Source organism: Bos indicus, chromosome 16, assembly GCF_029378745.1.
Source record: "Bos indicus isolate NIAB-ARS_2022 breed Sahiwal x Tharparkar chromosome 16, NIAB-ARS_B.indTharparkar_mat_pri_1.0, whole genome shotgun sequence".
Classification (NCBI taxonomy): Eukaryota; Metazoa; Chordata; class Mammalia; order Artiodactyla; family Bovidae; genus Bos; species Bos indicus.
Window position 1 is genome coordinate 56,489,617 of NC_091775.1, and position 20,561 is coordinate 56,510,177.

The 20,561-nt window shown below is 37.9% G+C and overlaps 1 protein-coding gene across 3 annotated transcripts in view; it reads left to right on the forward strand.

The window, feature by feature from the left end:
- RABGAP1L (RAB GTPase activating protein 1 like) overlaps positions 1-20,561 on the forward strand; it is a 739,452-nt gene that overhangs the window by 203,017 nt on the left and 515,874 nt on the right. For all 3 annotated transcript variants that reach the window (XM_070768910.1, XM_070768911.1, XM_070768912.1), the window contains 2 exons: positions 3,391-3,484; positions 15,930-16,080. In XM_070768910.1, the coding sequence (XP_070625011.1) occupies positions 3,391-3,484; positions 15,930-16,080 (245 nt within the window). The remainder of the gene's footprint in view (positions 1-3,390; positions 3,485-15,929; positions 16,081-20,561) is intronic.

Here is a 20,561-nt window from a genome sequence, read left to right on the forward strand (position 1 = left end):
CCCTGAATATTTATTGAATGCCTACTATGTGATAAGATACTGTTAGTTATTGAAACGTAATTGCTGTTAATAGTTTGGTGTCTATTCTTACAGCTATTTTTAAAGATCTTTGTAATCATATAAGGAATAATATTTACTAAAATAAGACCATACTTAAGATTACTCTTTTATTTCTTTTTATCACAATATATTTTGGATGATTTTCATGTTAGCCTATAAAGATTCACCAATTCTTTTAAACTGCTAGATAGTATTCTTTTGACTGGATAGACCATAATTTAGTTAATAAAACTCCTGTTGATAGATTCCTGATAGTTTTCAGTTTCTTATTTTCACAAACAATGATACAATTAAAATAGTTTTCCATATTCTTTTTTTTTGCATATCTGTTTCTGGATCATAAATTTCTAGAAGTGAAGTTACTAGACCAAATGGTATATGCATTTTAGAATCTTAATAAATTAAAGATTGCTTATTTAAGTATCAACCTTCCTGTTTCCTGTTTTATCAGCACCAGATATTATTACTCTTTATACTGTCTGCCAGTCTAATTGATGAATATGTTTCATTGTTTTAATTTGCATTGAAAAATTATTAATGAGATAGGGCTTTCTTTTTTAGCTAGTTGTATTTTATGTATTTTGCCCTGCACTGTGTTCATGTCCTTGGCCCAATTTTCTGTTGGACTGCTCTTTATTTTGATATGTTACACAAAATAGTCCATCATATGTTAGATTTTTTTTTTTTGCTAAATATGTACGTAAATATAGTTTTAAAAAAATATATACTGTACCTTACTTCATAGAAGTTTTAAAATTATAGGTAGTCATATTTCTTATTCTCTCTTAAAGCATCTTGGTTTTGTTTCATGCTTAGGGATTCCTTTCACAGCAAGAATAATGAGTCCAAAAGATTCTCAATATCAGTAGTACCTTTTGAGTTTTTTAATATTCAAGGTTAGTGATGTCCATCGGTGTTTCTTTCCTTGTTTCTTTTATTGTGTTCTTAGATTTTGATCTCCCAGCTTAGCAGGTACAGCTTCATCAAATAATTTGGCACTTTGGTGTATTATTATTTACTGTGTGGCAACTTAGAGTATAATGTGGGATCATCTTGGACCCTGCTTAATTGAATATCAACTTATAAATGCTTATGTTTGGTACTAATTAATAAGAAGGGTGACCGGAAGTCTGTTTGCCTGAGATAGTGTAAGTTTAACCTGTTTTCTAGTGTAATTTTTAATAGTGTCCCCTTTCACTGCTAATGTTAAACAAACAAAACCAGCCAGTTATTTTACCAGCAGAATAAGTTTATTATGTAATAGGAGAGAATTGCAATTTGAAACAAGCAAACAACAGTAAATGATAGGCGTATCTGGAGATTGGCGGAGAGGGGCTTGCTTTTATAGCGAAAAGGAGGAAATTGGGGAGGGCTATAGGGGTTCTTCACTGACAGTAGGTGTCTAGCAGCTTGACCTTGCTGGGTTGGGAGGAAATCTTCCTTCCTGTTAGTGCCTGTAAGCTGCCACGAATGATACATGTGTGAGAATTGCCCCTTCAGGGTTTCCTGACTTCATTTTAAATGAGATTTCCTTTATTCATTTTCATATTACTCTCCGAAGTGCCTCATTTTAGTTAAAAAATTATAAGGACTATAAAGCATAGTTTTTCATGTTAGGCTATTTTACTCTTAAGGCTTCAGTTGTTTCTGTTTACTGTATTCCTCCAATACTTAGTAATACTTCATTTGCTCTAGCTTTAAAAGAAACAGAACCTCTCACTTCTATGTGAGGTATTTCTAGAGCAGTGATGTTAGCATATAACCTCTTAACCTTCATTACCAATGTCCAGAATAATACTTGCTTTTAGAATAAAATGTCCATCATCGTTCTTGTTGATCTGATGTTGTCCTAAAGATGATGAAACATTTGTTTGTGTGTATGTATATAGTTTGTTTATATTTTGCTAAATATGTAATAAAATCTTTTCAGGTGCATATAAGCACATCTTTTAAACCTCACCAAATAAGTCTTTATTTATCACATTAATTTTTGGTGTTGAATATATCCACTGGTATGAACGAGTTTCTGCTTGGATCACTGGATTTGTCGCATGCTAAGCAATATTGTTTTTAGCACAGATCCCTGTGAGATTCACTTAATGCCAATCCCTATTACACTGTAAGAGCATTGGTGAAACCTTGGTACTTGCTATCAGCCAGACAGATTTTTATCCAGCCTATTTTATCATTCAATCTGTACTTCTCCAGCCTTTTCTTAGGTAGCACTGTGTCAAAAGCTTTGGTATAATGTAGGTGAATTGTGCCCACTACATTTCCTTTCTCTACCAGGTCTGTTACCATTCAAAAGATTTATAGAATTTAGAGTTAACTTATTTTCACTACTGATTGTAAACTATAACTCAAGCTGTCTTATTCTTTCTAAAACTATTACTTTATATTTTGTGATGTTTTATGAAGTTGTCATTTTAAAAGATGAAAGTTTCATCTCCAGGAGACACTGGAGACATGGATTTGATCCTTGGGTTGAGAAAGGTCCCCTAGAGCAGGAAATGGCAACCCACCTTAGTATGCTTGTCTGTAGAATCCCATGGACAGTCAAAAATAACTTGTACTTTTCAATATGTCTTAAAAAATTTTTTTTAGATTTCTGGTTGTGTATTTGTATCATAAATGTTTCTCAGTGTTATATATTGATATATATGTCTGATTCTTTAGTATTTATTTTTCATCAAATATTAATATTAGTAACTATAATATAAAATGTATAAATGATTTTAATAAAATATAAGGGCTTCCCAGGTGATGCAGTGGTAAAGAATCTGCCTGCAATGTGGGAGACACTGAAGATGTGGATTTGATCCCTGGGTTGAGAAAGATAGCCTGGAGCAGGAAATGGCAAGCCACTCTAGTATGCTTGTCTGTAGAATCCCACGGACAGCAGAGCCTGGTGGCCCTCAGTCCATAGGGTCTCAAAGAGTAGGACACAACTGAGCGACTGAATACACACACACAATATTTGAGAATACTAAACTGATGAATAGAACACTAAATAGGAATTTCTAACCATGTTACCATTAGCTTTTAAATTTTACTTCCTTTGGGTAAAGATATTTGTTTATAGGTGTTTTCAGTTTCATACCATGTAAACTGTGGACAAGAATTTTAATAAAAACTTTGTGCTTTGAAAATATTTATTTTGGCACTGAAATAATACATATTATTGAAGTTTATACTGTTATTTTTGCAGTGGTGTAATATAAGCAGAAGTATTTGTTTTATTAGAAACAGTCATGCTTCTTGTTTTATAACACATAAAAATAGAATGTACTATATAATATAATCTTTGTTGTTCTTGTGTTTCTTCTGCAGAGAGTGATAATGAACTCTCAAGTGGAACAGGTGATGTGTCTAAGGATTGTCCTGAGAAGATCCTATATTCTTGGGGAGAATTGCTAGGAAGATGGTAAAAATTTATTTTTCTTACTGAAAATTTCATATTTACATGATTGTAAATCTGTTGTATTAATTAAAAAACTGTTTATGTATCTTTATATTGAGATAACTTAGGGAGTAAATATAGATAGTCATCTAGGTGCTGAGCCCTCAACCACTCCAGTGTTCGGCAGTTGGAAAGATGAGGAGGAAAGATACGGCAAAGGAGCTCCAGAAAGCACACCAGTAGGATAGGAAGAGAGTCAAGGTAAACGCAAGTGAATAAGTCTGTCAAGAAGGAAGTGCTCAGCTGCTGAAAGGTCAGGTTGTAGGAAGCCTGAGAATTCCATTGGGTCCAGCAGTTTGAATGTCGCTGGTGACTCACACAAGACACTCTCCATAGAGAGGGAGGAATGAAATCTGGTTGGACTATATCTAGGAGGAAAGGTGATCATCAGGTATGGATAGATAACTCTTCATAGAAGTTTTGCTATAAAGGGGTGATAAGAAATAAGGACATATTAGTAAGTGAATGTGGGTTGAGAGGTAATTTGAGAAATTCTAGAAATTAGGATGGTCAGTATAGAATGTACATTGTGTGTTGCTGGACATGACTTGCAGAGAGAGAAAATTTGATGATGCCAGAGGAAGAGGACACAATTGCAAGGGAAGCTGATGAATAGGCAGGAAGAGATGGGACTTGTTGAGTGATGGAGTTACAGTTAGGAGCATGATGATGCTGCAAGTCAATGACCGAGCCAGGGTTTGAATCTAGGCAGTCTGGCTCCAAAGGCAGGACTTTTTCACCAGTTGGACAGACTCCCATTTCTATAATGTACGTAGATTTCTGGATTCATTATTATGGATGCATGTAGAAGGTTTACTAAGAGACAGAATAGACTCAGAAAATTGATACTTTTTCCAGTCTTCTCAGTTCAGTTCAGTCGCTCAGTTGTGTCCAACTCTTTGCGACCCCATGAACTGCATCACGCCAGGCCTCCCTGTCCATCACCAACTTCCAGAGTTTACCAAAACTCATGTCCATCGAGTCGGTGATGCCATCCAACCATTCATCCTCTGTCGTCACCTTCTCCTCCTGCCCTCAATTTTTCCCAGCATCAGGGTCTTTTCAAATGAGTCAGCTCTCTGTATTAGGTGGCCAAAGTATTGGAGTTTCAGCTTCAACATCAGTCCCTCCAAAGACATTAAAACAGAATTGTGACATAATGGATAAATGTTTCTGTTAGCACCCAGTGGAAATTTTGGAATGAACACGGAAGTAGAAAAAAAATACAATAAACATAATAAAGACAATTCCCAACAAATATTTTAAAGGTGAAGTTGCTATTATGGGGACTTACCATTTGGTAATCCGGGGGCTCAGATTCACTCCCTGGTGAGGGAACTTCATCCCGCATGCTGCAACTAAGAGTTCGCATGCCACAACCAGAGATTCTCAGTGCCGCAGCAAAGACCAGGCACAGCCAAACAAATAAAAGTAAATGCTAATAAAAAATTTTCTTGGAAAATAACTTTTAAAAAAAGAAATTGCCTTTATGATGCTTTTAATTATTTAGAAGGTAATTTTGGAGTTGGAAGAAATTAGCTAGTTAGGACATAACTGCATGGGTTGATGAGGTCTGTACCAAACTCATGGGCCTTATGTATAAAGTGGAGTTCCAAATGGAGTAAGAATTCTAAAGTAGAGTGATGGGATTCCTCAGCTACCATTCAGTGTACATTTTTTCAGAAATATCTTTCTACATTATATTTTTTGTAGTGGACTTCAACCAACTTGTTTATAGAATCTTAGGGAACTGTTTTAAAGAACTCAGATAACTGGTGTTTAGACCTGTAGAAAACTTGCTGAATTTTTTACAGTTGAAGTATTTTTATTTTTACTTGTCTTAATTGTAGTTGTGTCATGACAGTTTATGTGAAAATGATGACATTTGAGAAGTTTATTTCTATTACACAAGAATTGACAAAGTTTTAAAATTGCTCTTGGCATATCTTTTTTAACATTAATGTTTTTGTGGGTTTAAAACATTTCAGTGAGTCTTAGGAATATTAGCTAGGGACTTAGAAGAAGATATTTTTGTGGTTCAGTTAGGTAGAGCACCTATTGTGCTTCATTTTGTGCTTCGGGGGGAAATTTTTTTTATGAGGAGACAGCCTGTATTATCAAGGGGCTTTTAAATAAAATATAGTTGAAAGTATTTTGAACTTACTGTGAAACAATGAGATCACTATATTAAAATAAAGTGAAACTTTTATGGATAAAATCAGAACTCAGATAATGAAATGTGTTATTAGAAAGATATAAAGGAAGAGTAATACTAATTTTAAATTATCAGAAAAAATAAAGATATTATGGAAAAGATAATGGAAAACAGACTAAAAATTCAGTGATGGAGGTCTTCATATGAGATTAGAGTTAAGGTGTTCTGAAATACTACATAAAAAAGTGAGCAAACAAAGATTGAGAGAAAAGGAGAGAAAGAGGGCCAGGGAGAAAGAAATTGAGCAAATGTTTGTGACAGAAATTTGGGAAGATCCCCTGAAGAAGGGAATGACTACTCACTCCAGTATTCTTTCTTGGAGTATTCCATGGACAGGGGGGCCTGACAGGCTGCAGTCCATGGGGTCACAGAGTCGGACATGACTGGGCAACTAACACACTTGTGAAAGAAAGACTTGAAAACACCAAACTGAAAGTGGCAGCAAGGTTTTTTTATGTGTTGAATATATTCAGAATGGTAATGCTGATGTCTTGCATGTTAAATAATTTAAGGAATTTAAGGAATTCGGGTAGAATTATTTCTGGAAGACTGTTTCTGGTTTTGAATTGTATCAAAGTTGTTGAGATTCTTAAAGACTAGGAGAACACTGTGCTGACCCTGAACAGTTAGATGTAAGTCAACTTTTGTGACAGGAAGATTTTCTAACCAAAACACTAAGGGAACTTTGAGATAAAAATTGAGTATTGGTTTACTATATATAAATAAAACTACCTTCAGACTATTCATTTGCCTTTGTTAGACTTTCAGAAAATTGGTACAGATTTAATAGGCACTTTGGTTGTATTCTTCATGACTATCCTTATTATCAAGATGGGAAAACATGTTCTTAATCCATGATCTCTCAACCTAGCTGAACATCAGCAAAATGACCCCCCAAAATATCTAAACTCAGAAAACATGAAGAATTCAAATTGCTAAGCATGAACATAAATAGCTTCTTTTCTTTTCACATCAGTATAATGTTCAACTTTTTTCCACTAATGAAAAAGCCCGGTGAAAGCATATACAAATCAGAACAAAATATGTGCCCTTGCTTTTCCTAGTGATCTTTAATCTATCTCTTTTCTTGAAACTTCTTCATGTATCTTGATTAACTTAAAGTAAGACCTCGGTTGACATATAGGTCTTACCATGAATGAGGGAAGGACAAATCCCCAACTTCACTTGATGTTTCCCATCTTTTAGTTTCAGTTCTAACTATTCCTTTTTCTGAGAAGACCTTTTAAATTGGGTCAAGCTGCTGCCCTCACATTCTCATATCTTCTAGCCACCTACTTCCACTTCTTCTCTATCAGTTGGGGCAATTGGAATTGCCCCAATTCCATAAGTGACCAATGAGTATCATTCAATGGCTTTTCTTCTCACTTCTTGATTTCCCTGCTGTTGTTGTTAGAAATTGTAGCTCCTCTTTGAAATTCTTTCCTAGACAATCTTAAAAATAGAGAAAGTTCTTATATGCCCGAACAGTTTCAAGAAAAGGTCCCTCTTTGAAGGTAACTAGAAGGTAACTGCTTTATGATGCTGTTAAATCAGTGAGACTGTTTGCCTTTTAAAAAAGCATTCTTTAGCTTAGCCGTATTAGTTGTTCATGTTAATTTAGTCTCATAAGTCTATTCTTTTATCTAAAATTACTGAATACCTTGTATATAACAGGCACTGCACTAGGTGCTTGGGATATATAAGTAAAGAAGACAGAGACTCCTTCCCTTGTGGAACTTACATTCATGCATTACAAACTTCTCAGTTACTATTTGTTTAGCACATCTGGTTTATATGTGACTTTTTGAATCATTTGATACCTATATTGCTTCTAGTGCCGAGTTCAACACTTGTCGTAATTAGATGCCTGCTTCTAAGTCTCCTGATAGGTATAGTTAATGTTGTATTAAAGCAATGACTGTATGCAATTATATTTTTATTAGAAATACTGAAACAATGACTATTTTTATAAATTGTCCTTTTGTTTTGGATCTTCTCTGGTCATAGATATATACTATAGCTTTTGGCTTGGTATCCATTGATATCAGTATCTCTTAAATACAGGGTGCTGTATACACTATAATTAATTACTGTATCATTACCAGAATAATCAGTAATTTAAAGCTGTTAATCATGTTGTATTATGAACGACCCAGTTCTTTTTAAATGTCAGTCTGTAAGTTAGCTCAACTGATGAAGAACCAACCTGCAATGAAGGATACCCTGGTTCAATTCCTGGGTGGGGACGATTCCCTAGAGAAGGAATAGGCTACCCTGGTGGCTCAGAGGTTAAAGCATTTTCCTGGAATGCAGGAGACCCAGGTTTGATCCTTGGGTTGGGAAGATTCCCTGGAGAAGGAAATGGAAACCCATACCAGTACTCTTGCTTGGAGAATCCCATGGAGGGAGGAGCCTGGTAGGCTACAGTCCATGGGGTCACAAAGAGTTGGACATGACTGAGCGACTTCACAACACGACACGACATGACACGACACAACCCCCTCCAGTGTTCTAGGGCTTCCCTGTTGGCTGAGATGGTAAAGAATCCGTCTGCAATGCGGGAGACCTGGATTTGATCCGTGGGTTGGGAACATCCCCTGTAGAAAGGAATGGCTGTCCACTCCAGTATTCTTGCCTGGAGAATTCCATGGACAGAGGAGCCTGGCAGGCTACAGTCCATGGGGTTGCAAAGAGTTGGACACAAGTGAGCCACTTTCACTTCACTATGAAGATAAATAGTGCCTGGGTTTTTAAGAGAGGAGAAAAGACTTTTTTGTTATGCCTGGCCGATTAGACGAGGGCCAGCTAGAATACTGGTTGAGTTGAATCATATTACAGTAAAAGGTATACTAGGGACTGTTGACTATTAACCTGAAGGTGTGTGTTTGCATGTGTATGTGTGTATGTATGCCTGTGTAAGAAGAGATAGTTCAGATTCAGAATCTTATATAATTGATTATGCAGAGTAATTTGAGCCAATATGATATTTAATCAAGCTGTTTTCCTCTTCATTTTGTCTGCTGTATTGGAAATACATTACCATGTAATAGGATGAGTGGAAGTTAGGAGGTCATTACAGAGGTTGTAGAATGAGTAGAATTGGTGGCAGTGGAGATCGGAGTGCAAGGATTTTGGAGAGGTTGGGAAAATAAAATGCATTAGATTTCTTGATAAATTAGTAATAAATTATGGGATAGAGAGTAATGTGAACATTAACATCTAGGTTTCTAATTTGGTTGAATTGTGGTGACAATCACCGAGGTAGGACACCCTGGAAAACGATCAGGTTTAGGGAGAAAGAATATGAGTTCAAATTTGAATATATTGATTTCTGGAGCTCAGAATTTGTGGGGAAGGGTAATAATGCCCAGAGATGAGAGAGTGGAGAGAATTAGATCATTGAGGGAGAGTGGAGAGATTGACAGCTTGAAACACTTTAATAGAGGAGAACAATCAGCAGTTGGGTTTGTGAGGAGGGAAAAGAGAGTGCTTTGTCACTGATGCCAAGGAAACAAAATGGTCAACAGTGGAAGGACTGAACAATGTCTCTGGAATTTAGTGGCATGGAGAGAGGTCATGCATTACTTATATAAAAGAGAGAAGCCATGCTGAAATGAGCTGAGGAATGAGTGTGAGGGAAGAAATAGAGATAATGTACAGTCATCGTTACAGAAATTTGATGTGCAAAGTGGGAAGACAATATGACATCTGGAGTGTTATGTGGGGTTGAATAAAAAGGTTTCTTTTATATGGGAGGTATTTAATAGCTGTAGATATACAGAGCTGACATTGAGCTCTGTATAACATGTTCAGTTCAGTTCAGTCACTCAGTTGTGTCCGACTCTTTGTGACCCTATGGACTGCAGCACAGGCCTCCCTGTCGATCATCAACTCCTGGAGTTCACCCAAACTCATGTCCATTGAGTCAGTGATGCCATCCAGCCATCTCATCCTCTGTCGTCCCCTTTTCCTCCTGCCCTCAATCTTTCCCAGCATCAGGGTCTTTTCAAATGAGTCAGTTCTTCGCATCAGGTGGCCAAAGTTTTGGAGTTTCAGCTTCAACATCAGTCCTTCCAATGAACACCCAGGACTGATCTTTAGGATGGACTGGATGGATCTCCTTGCAATCCAGGGGACTCTCAAGAGTCTTCTCCAACACCACAGTTCAAAAGCATCAATTCTTCAGCGCTCAGGTTTTTTTATAGTCCAACTCTCATATCCGTACATGACTACTGGAAAAACCATAGCCTTGACTAGACAGACCTTTGTTGGCAAAGTAGTGTCTCTGCTTTTTAATATGCTGTCTAGGTTGGTCATAACTTTCCTTCCAAGGAGTAAGCGTCTTTTAATTTCATGGCTGCAATCACCATCTGCAGTGATCTTGGAGCCCCAAAGAATAAAGTCAGCCACTGTTTCCACTGTTTCCCCATCTATTTGCATGCAGTGATGGGACCGGATGCCATGATCTTAGTTTTCTGAATGTTGAGCTTTAAGCCAACTTTTCACTCTCCTCTTTCACTTTCATCAAGAGACTCTTTAGTTCTTCTTCACTTTCTGCTGTAAGGGTGGTGTCGTCTGCATATCTGAGGTTATTGAGATTTCTCCTGGCAGTCTTGATTCCACCTTGTGCTTCCTCCAGCAGTTTTCATTCCAATCCCAAAGAAAGGCAAAGCCAAAGAATGCTCAAACTACTGCACAATTGCACTCATCTCACACGCTAGTAAAGTAATGCTCAAAATTCTCCAAGCCAGGCTTCAGCAATATGTGAACCGTAAACTTCCTGATGTTCAAGCTGGTTTTAGAAAAGGCAGAGGAACCAGAGATCAAATTGCCAACATCCACTGGATCATAGAAAAAGTGAGACAGTTCCAGAAAAACATTTATTTCTGCTTTATTGACTATGCCAAAGCCTTTGACTGTGTGGATCACAATAAACTGTGGAAAATTCTGAAAGAGATGGGAATACCAGACCACCTGATCTGCCTCTTGAGAAATCTGTATGCAGGTCAGGAAGCAACAGTTAGAACTGGACATGGAACAACAGACTGGTTCCAAATAGGAAAAGGAGTACATCAAGGCTGTATATTGTCAGCCTGTTTATTTAACTTATATGCAGATTACATCATGGGAAACGCTGGACTGGAAGAAACACAAGCTGGAATCAAGATTGCTGGGAGAAATATCAATAACCTCAGATATGCAGATGACACCACCCTTATGGCAGAAAGTGAAGAGGAACTAAAAAGCCTCTTGATGAAAGTGAAAGTGCAGAGTGGAAAAGTTGGCTTAAAGCTCAACATTCAGAAAACGAAGATCATGGCATCCGGTCCCACCACTTCATGGGAAATAGATGGGGAAACAGTGGAAACAGTGTCAGACTTTATTTTTCTGGGCTCCAAAATCACTGCAGATGGTGACTGCAGCCATGAAATTAAAAGACGCTTACTCCTTGGAAGGAAAGTTATGACCAACCTAGATAGCATATTCAAAAGCAGAGACATTACTTTGCCAACAAAGGTTCGTGTACTCAAGGCTATGGTTTTTCCTGTGGTCATGTATGGATGTGAGAGTTGGACTGTGAAGAAGGCTGAGCGCCGAAGAATTGATGCTTTTGAACTGTGGTGTTGGAGAAGACTCTTGAGAGTCCCTTGGACTGCAAGGAGATTCAACCAGTCCATTCTGAAGGAGATCAGCCCTGGGATTTCTTTGGAAGGAATGATGCTAAAGCTGAAACTCCAGTACTTTGGCCACCTCATGTTAAGAGTTAACTCATTGGAAAAGACTCTGATTCTGGGAGGGATTGGGGGCAGGAGGAGAAGGGGACGACAGAGGATGAGATGGCTGGATGGTATCACTGACTCGACAGACGTGAGTCTGAGTGATGGACAAGGAGGCCTGGCGTGCTGCGATTCCTGGGGTCGCAAACAGTCGGACACGACTGAGCGACTGATCTGATCTGATCTGACTCTGCATGTAAGTTAAATAAGCAGGGTGACAGTATACAGCCTTGACGTACTCCTTTCCCGATTTGGAACCAGTCTGTTGTTCCATGTCCAGTTCTAACTGTTGCTTCCTGACCTGCATACAGGTTTCTCAAGAGGCAGGTCAGGTGATCTGTTATTCCTGTCTCTTTCAGAATTTTCCATAGTTTATTGTGATCCACACAAAGGCTTTGGCATAGTCAGTAAAGCAGAAATAGATGTTTTTCTGGAACTCTATTGCTTTTTCTATGATCCAGCACATGTCGGCAATTTGACCTCTGCTTTCTCTGACTTTCCTAAAACCAGCTTTAACATCTGGAAGTTCACGGTTCACGTATAACCATGTAGTACATGTAGTATATTTAACATGTAGTATATTTAGTTACTTTGAATTACTCTTTTATTATTCATCATGGGACTCACAATTAAGCATACTTTGCATTTAATTTCATGAGATACGAGCTTAGCCCTTGGCACACTGTTGTTTTTAGTTAGTTTTATTTTACACTAAGAGTTTTATACTGAACTAAGAGTTCAGAAACTCACCTTGGCCTCAAATCATTTATGTTTTTCCTATTAAAAAGTATGTTGTTGCTGTTGTTGTTTAGTCACCCAGACGTGTCCGACTCTTTGCAACCCCATGGATCGCAGCATGCGAGGCCTCCCTGTCCCTCACCATCTCCCGAAGTTTGCCCGAGTTCATGTCCATTGCATCAGTGATGAGACTCAAATAATAAAATTACAAAAACGATCCTTTTATGAAACTGCTCCTGCCTCTCTGTGGTGCACCATTCTTTTGCTAATTTTAAATGCAGTTGGAGATTGAAGAATAAGCAGCTGGAAGGAAACCCATGTGTCATATAGTTTACTCAGGTGTAAGTCTCATCAGGAACAGTTAATAATCTTTCTACCTGACATATTTTTTTAAATCAACTCTTTTTTTTTTAATTCTTTCATTTTTTGTGGGGTTTGTGCTAAGTCTCAGAGAAGGCAATGGCACCCCACTCCAGTACTCTTGCCTGGAAAATCCCATGGACGGAGGGGCCTGGTAGGCTGCAGTCCATGGGGTGGCTAGGAGTGGGACACGACTGAGCGACTTCACTTTCACTTTTCACTTTCATGCATTGGAGAAGGAAATGGCAACCCACTCCAGTGTTCTTGCCTGGAGAATCCCAGGGACGGGGAGCCTGGTGGGCTGCCCTCTATGGGGTCGCACAGAGTCGGATATGACTGAAGCGACTTAGCAGCAGTGCTAAGTCTCGTTGCTGTAAGGGCTTTTCTCTAGTTGCGGTGAGCGGGAGCTGTTCTCTAGTTATGGTGTGCAGGACATAACATTGTAACATTGTTATGTTATGACATAACATTGTTGTAGCCTCTTTTGTTATGGAGCATGGTCTCTAGAGCACAGGCTCAGTAATTGTGGCAGGTGGGCTCAGTTGCTCAGTGGCATGTGAGATCTTCCCAGACCATGGATCTAACCCTTGTATCCTGCATTGATAGGCAGACTTTTTACCACTGAGTCACCAAAGAAGCCTCTACTTGACGTATTTTATGGAGCATATTTGGCTATGGTGTTTTTCCAAATTAATTTATTTTTTAATTGAAGTCCACTGGAGAAATTTAAAGACTTGAAATGATTTTTTTTGTGTATGATTATAAAAGGGTTCAAGATCATTGTAAATGTTTCAAACAGTATAGAATAATAAAAGGAATACTTTCTCTTAATTCCATTACATAAATATTTTGGTGTTCATTCTTCCATATTTTTTCCCTATGCATGTCAAAAGCAGGTTTCAAAATAGTATGTGTTAAGGAGAGAGTGTGAGAGAGAGAATGTGTTTTTAAAATAATACCATATATGCTATTTTGAAACCTGCTTTTTTCACTTAGCAGCATAATTAAGGTTCTTTAATGGTGCCATGGCGTGTTAAATCGTGTAAGCTCTACCTCTTTTTACTCTGTTTTGCTTCAAGCCTGTCAGTATCGTCAGCTTAGGTTCTCTAACTCAGCAATATAAAAATTTTCCCTTAAGAGGCTGAAAGAAAGCAGAATGGTCACAAATTTGATGGTTTATTATAGATATTAATGGGATGAGTTTACCTGAACTTTCAAGTTATGGAAATTGTTACAGTTTTTCTGAGATAGTTGGGTTATGAGAGTATGGGGAAAGCTTGAAACATATTTTCAAATGAAGGACATGCCAAAACTGAGGTCTGGGCTGCATTTGGAAGAGTGTAAAGATAGAGAAGTTGGTAAAGTAGGCAGGAGGCCAATTTCAGAAAATAGACATATGGTTTCTATGACTTCACAGGTTCAGAACCTGAAGCCAAAACCTGGGATGTTAGACCAAACCACAGTATATCTTTAAAGTTTGGATGGTTACGTTAGGTAAGAGATTAAAGGTGAGCAGCAAATAAAAGTAGAGATAAAGTCTGAACAAAAAGGTGTGGAACATAGCTCCAGGTTCAAGCTAGGCATAGGCTGGAAACTACAATTCAGTTTTGGTTCAGTTGGGCAGGTTATCAGAGTCGCATACCTGCTACGTGATCACTGGCTTCATGACAATGTATTTATCTTTGTTCAGGTTCTAAGCACCCTTCAGTTCAGTTCAGTTCAGTCGCTCAGTCGTGTCTGACTCTTTGCGACCCCATGAATCGCAGCACGCCAGGCCTCCCTGTCCATCACCAACTCCCGGAGTTCACTCAAACTCATATCCATTGAGTCGGTGAAGCCATCCAGCCATCTCATCCTCTGTCATCCATCCCCTTTTCCTCCTGCCCCCAATCCCTCCCAGCATCAGAGTCTTTTCCAATGAGTCAACTCTTCGCATAAGGTGGCCAAAGTACTGGAGTTTCAGCTTTAGCATCATTCTTTCCAAAGAACACTCAGGGCTGATCTGCTTTAGAATGGACTGGTTGGATCTTGCAGTCCAAGGGACTCTCAAGAGTCTTCTCCAACACCACAGTTCAAAAGCATCTTTTTTTCGGCACTCAGCCTTCTTCACAATCCAACTCTTACATCCATACATGACCACAGGAAAAACCATAGCCTTGACTAGAGGGACCTTTGTTGGCAAAGTAGTGTCTCTGCTTTTGAATATGCTATCTAGGTTGGTCATAACTTTCCTTCCAAGGAGTAAGCGTCTTTTAATTTCATGGCTGCAATCACCATCTGCTGTGATTTTGGAGCCCAGAAAAATAAAGTCTGACACTGTTTCCACTGTTTCCTCATCTATTTCCTATGAAGTGATAGGACCAGATGCCATGATCTTCGTTTTCTCAATATTGAGCTTTTAAGCCACCTTTTCACTCTTCTGTTTCACTTTCATCAAGAGGCTCTTTAGTTCCTCTTCACTTTCTGCCATAAGTGTGGTATCATCTGCATATCTGAGGTTATTGGGATTTCTCCCAGCAATCTTGATTCCAGCTTGTGCTTCGTCCAGCCCAGCGTTTCTCATGATGTACTCTGCATATAAGTTAAATAAGTAGAGTGACAATATACAGCCTTGACATACTCATTTTCCTATTTGGAACCAGTCTGTTGTTCCATGTCCAGTTCTAACTATTGCTTCCTGACCTGCATACAGGTTTCTCAAGAGGCAGATCAGGTGGTCTGGTATTCCCATCTCTTTCAGAATTTTCCACAGTTTATTGTGATCCATGGGTAAAGCTGCTAAGTCTGTGTGGCTCGGGAATTGAATAGGTCTTATGAGGTTTGTAGGAAAGGGCTAGGGTCTTCCTTTTGCAAGCACTTTGGATCAGGATTTAGAGGTATAGTCAAGGTGTTAATAGGTCTCTTTTCTGATCCACTCTCAGCATCCCTAGCCCCCAGTCCTTGCCGCACACACCGTACATTCATCTCAGGGGATTCAAATGGCTCTTTTTATGCCTTGAAATGCTGCCTGAGAATATACAGTTAACACATTCATTATTATGAGTAAGTTCTTCGAATGTTTAAAAAGTAAATGAGAGGAAGGAGGGTGGGATAACGTGGTTCACTAATAAGCAAGATGCAATCAAGAAAAAAAGTTGAAGACGTTACTAAACTTAAACACTACTAATATTATTTCATGCCGCTTCCTTCCATTTTCCTCCTGATTCAGTCTTACACTTTTTTTAAAAAAAAATATAAACTCACTAATACATTTTCCATAACAGCAGCAGATCAGTAGTGGTGAAGGGAGTATGAATGGTTTATTTTCTTGTTTTCTCAGGCACAGTAATCTTGGTGCACGACCAAAGGGATTGTCCACTCTGGTGAAGAGTGGTGTTCCTGAAGCATTGAGAGCAGAGGTATGGCAATTATTAGCAGGCTGCCATGACAACCAAGCGATGCTGGATAGGTACCGACTTCTTATCACAAAGGTAGGAGCTCTTTTCATGTTACTCTCATGTGACAATATATTAAGTAAATCCTGTTTTCATAGCTCCAATAAGTCATAAATGCTTTGAACTTTTTGAAAAGCTATACTGCATTGTTTGGTGACTTTGTCTGCCTTTTGTTCTGAACACTTGTTGAATAGTGATAAACAATGGACTGTAGTCATCTATGAACACTTAATGCCTTGGCTTTCATTTTTTTCCTTTTAGTGATTGTTATAACTATTTACTACGTTGGAATATACTTATATTTCAAATACTTTCAATTAATCTTTCTTACTGTGTGAGATTTATATACAGTTGTACACAGTATAATTGTACTCTAGTATAATTTGAAAGTCAAATTAACTTCAAATTATGACTGTTTGTGCTTATGTAACCTTACACGTAGATGATGTGGATAGTTGCCCAGATCCTTATCCTGTCAGGAGCCTCTGGTTCCAATGTAAATTACTCTGCTTATGTCCTAAAAACTGATTTTAAAACATGCGTAATCTTGGCTCCTAGGCTTTCTTCTTAGGTCTTACCTCCCAATTTCTTAATCTACTCTAAATCATGGATTTTAAAATAATGATAACTTTTTTTAAAAAAGAAAATCTCTATTCATAAAGGAATTTTTTTTGTTCAGTAAGACTTTATTCCTTAGGCTACATCAGCTTTTAAAATTCTTTAGCCCCTCTAATTCCTTCTCCCCTCCCTTACCTCTTTGCCTCCAATCCTTCCACAGATATTTTCTGAGTTCCCAGTATATTCAGTCACTGCTCAATTCATATATTAAACAACCCTTTATACCATTTGTAATTAGTATTTTCTGTAGTGGGATGTTCAGGATAATCCATTGATGTTGGGGGCAGAGATATCTAAAGTTCCATTTGCAATTTTAAATTTGCAAATATAAAATGATGTTAAGCTATGCTCATATTTGCTATGCTTTGGTACCTTACTAAGTCCTTGGGGCTAATGGCCACTTATCCCTTGTGGTTCAGGAGTGAGGTGGGGGAAGAAGGGACTTGCACACTTTGGAATGAAATAACAGTGGTGCCCACACTCATGTATTCACTTTTAGAATATTCAGTTTTCTTGCAGTTTGCATGCATTAGGTTAGGTGGATTTACAGGTTATCTAGTTCTAATCTTCATAGGATAGATGAATGGTTTACAAAGATTGATGTCACAGGATGCTACATATCAAGATACTAAAAAAGAGAAACACAGTACTCTTTTCCTTCAGTCAAAAACTAAAATTATAATAATGGATGACAAAGCAACTACTTTGGGAAATAAATTCATGTTATAGGAATGGATGTTTGAAATTTTTGGCAATTTGAACATCACTGTGATTTTTGTGATTGAAAACTGCATGTCTGTGTTATAAAAAAACTCTTACCATTTTCTTTCTTTGAAATCTGGAATCATAAATTTCAAGAACATTTAAATCTTATGCAAGTAGTTGCAGGAAATTTGAGACTGATTGTTAGAAATATAAAAATTCACTGCATTCTGATTTATTAAGAACACTTTGAGAAAATGAGGAATCGCCTAGCTCTGTTTCATCAAAATGGTTGATGGGTGGGACTGAAACAGGTGATGCGCCTCTGCTCTGTGTTAGTGTTTTCCAGATGTGATCATGATTAAAACCATGAATCAAAAACCTGATTTGGGAATGTTTTCAAACTGTCATTTCATAAATTGCTTGACAAACATATTAAAAGATAAGGAGTCATAGTGTATGATTCTGTCCATATGAAATGTTCAGAATCGATATGTCTATGGAGACAGAAAATAGACTACTGTTTGTCAGGGTATGGAGGAGGGGAGGAATTGGGAGTGACTGCTAACAGGTTTGAGGTTCCGTTTTGGGATGATGGAAATGTTCTGGCATTAGATGTGATGGTTTCTCACCATTGTGAATATACTAAAAACTAGTGAATTGTACACTTTGGTGAATATTATGTCATATAAAGTTTATCTTCATAGAAAAGTTACAGAAAATAGAAAAATTAAATGACCCATATTTTATATTGAATAGTATTTTTGTAGTATTTTTGTTAAGCAAACATTTTTCATTTTAAAAAATCTTTTTTATAGTCTGTTTCTATGCTTTATAGTATTTTTATTAGTACAGTAGCACTTGTGAATAATAAACATAAACAATAAATATACATATATTGGAAGTTTATGCTCAGACATTTTTATTAATGATACCCATCTGAGCAAAAATGTCCAGAGACCATAACTCTTGGCATAAAATCACTTTTTCCTATGAGTAAGAAATTGTGTACTTTTAATGACTATTTATGGGGTAGTAGCTACTGTCATATTCCTTTCTTCGCTAAGAGGCTTTGTTAATTCATACCTTTTAAGATTTCAAACTTTGAGAGAAAAATGAAAATAGTCTGACACAATGTTGTTTATAAACTCCAGACTATATAGTATATGTTTTTATGTGTGATAAAAGCTTTACTAAGCATATACTTATACACATATACTAAGCACCATGGTGGTTTTGAATATACAGTTTTCAGGAAGAAGATCCAAGAGACAGAATGACATAGATGTTTTCATTGAACAAAATATTCCCAGACTCCTTTCACTCTGGAATTCTGACAGTGGTTTACTTTCTGCCTGAGAAGACTGGAGGGAGGAAAAAGCCATATTGTTTTTCTTTGGCAGTAGTAGGCAGATGCCTGGCCTTTGCCACTTGTGAGATTTTCATCTGCTCTGGACATTCCCTTATGAATCTCCCGCCTTCATTCTGTGTTCCTTTTCCCTGCAGTTTCCTATCTTGATTAGCAGTGGCAACCTCCTGATTCTTTGGACTGTAGTTGTGGCAGACCTAAAAGCTAGCAGTGATGTTCCCAATCTTTTGGTCTTCCAGTGTTTAAGGACCTAAGTCCTTGCATTAATCCATTTTGAAATGTTTAACAGGTTCTGTGTCCCTGACTGAACTCTAATATATTTGGTCTGTGCTTGTCACCTTGTTGTCTCAAATGACTTCTCTGCATTGTATTGTGTCCAGTAAAGAGGAATGGAAAGACAAAACCATCCAAACTTAAGGTTAAAGGAGTAGTCCTCCATACTGCCAAGTTCTGCCCAAGATCTCTGAAATCAGCTGCAAGGTTGGGGATCCCCAGTGCCATTCTCACTTCATACTAGGTGGCTACAAATTTGGGGGTCCTCATAGACTCCTGCAATTCATGGGGTTGCAAAGAGTTGGACACGACTGAGCTACTGAACTGAACTGAGTAGACTCCCCCAGTCATGTAGCAAAGTGTTATACTTATGATTACAAGTTTTTTTTAAATAGCAAAAAGATATACATCAGATATAAATTAGAGTCAGCCAAAAGAAGAGATACATTGGAAAGAATCTGCAACTGCAAGGGTTCCAAGGAAGCTTACATTGTCCTCGGGGACACCTTAACTTCCCAGCATCAATCTGTAGTAGTATGCATCACCAACCCAGGCATTTCAGCAAGCTTTAGTGTCCAGAATTTTTATTGGGGTTTCTTTATATATATAGTTAGAGACTTCCCTGGTGGCTCAGATGGTAAAAGCATCTGCCTACAATATGGGAGATCCGGGTTCAGTCCCTGGGTTGGGAAGATCCCCTGGAGAAGGAAATGGCAACCCACTCCAGTATTCTTGCCTGAAAAATCCCATGGACAGAGGAGCCCAGCAGGCTACAGTCCATGGGGTCACAAAGAGTCAGACACGACTGAGCGACTTCACTTGACTATATATATAGTTAATCTTTATATATATAGTTAATCACATACATGGGTGATTGATTGAATCATTGCCAACCATTTGGTTGAACTAAGTCTTTAGTCTTCTCTCCACTGAGATTGGTTTGAAATCACCTGGCTCAACAACCCTATCCTCTAATTTCATGGTTGGTCTTTCTGGCTTGGCCAGCTCCCATGCTTAGTACTCTTCTTAGAATAAACTGTCTATAGTTCTTCCATGAGTCACCTAAAATGTAAGCATAAACTGTAAGAGGTGATTGGTGGGTCCTACCATGAATGACAAAGATGCCTCTGTCATTTGGGAAATTCCAAGTGTTTAAAGGTTACCTTCCATGAGCCTGAACTTTCCTTGAATCTAGAACTCGTTGGCATATCTGGACCAGGTGTGTCACCCTTATAAAGAGCTTTTCCTTAAACCCCCAAACAACAACTTCCACTTAATTTCCTTGACCGGGATTCTGTTACATGACTATCTCCGTGGAAAGCTGGGAAATGTTTTTTTAAAATGGTTTGTTGTGGCTCCTCTTCATCCACTGACATACGAGTTTATTAATAAGAAAGAGAGACTCAATACTAGGTAGACACCTGCCTTTCTCTGCAAGACCTGCCTATTGATAGTGACAGTGATTGAGCTTTGTTGTGGAATAATTTATAATGAACTAAGCTTAGTAGCTTATTTTAGGACAGCAAATGTTCACTAATTGCCATTTGAGATTGAC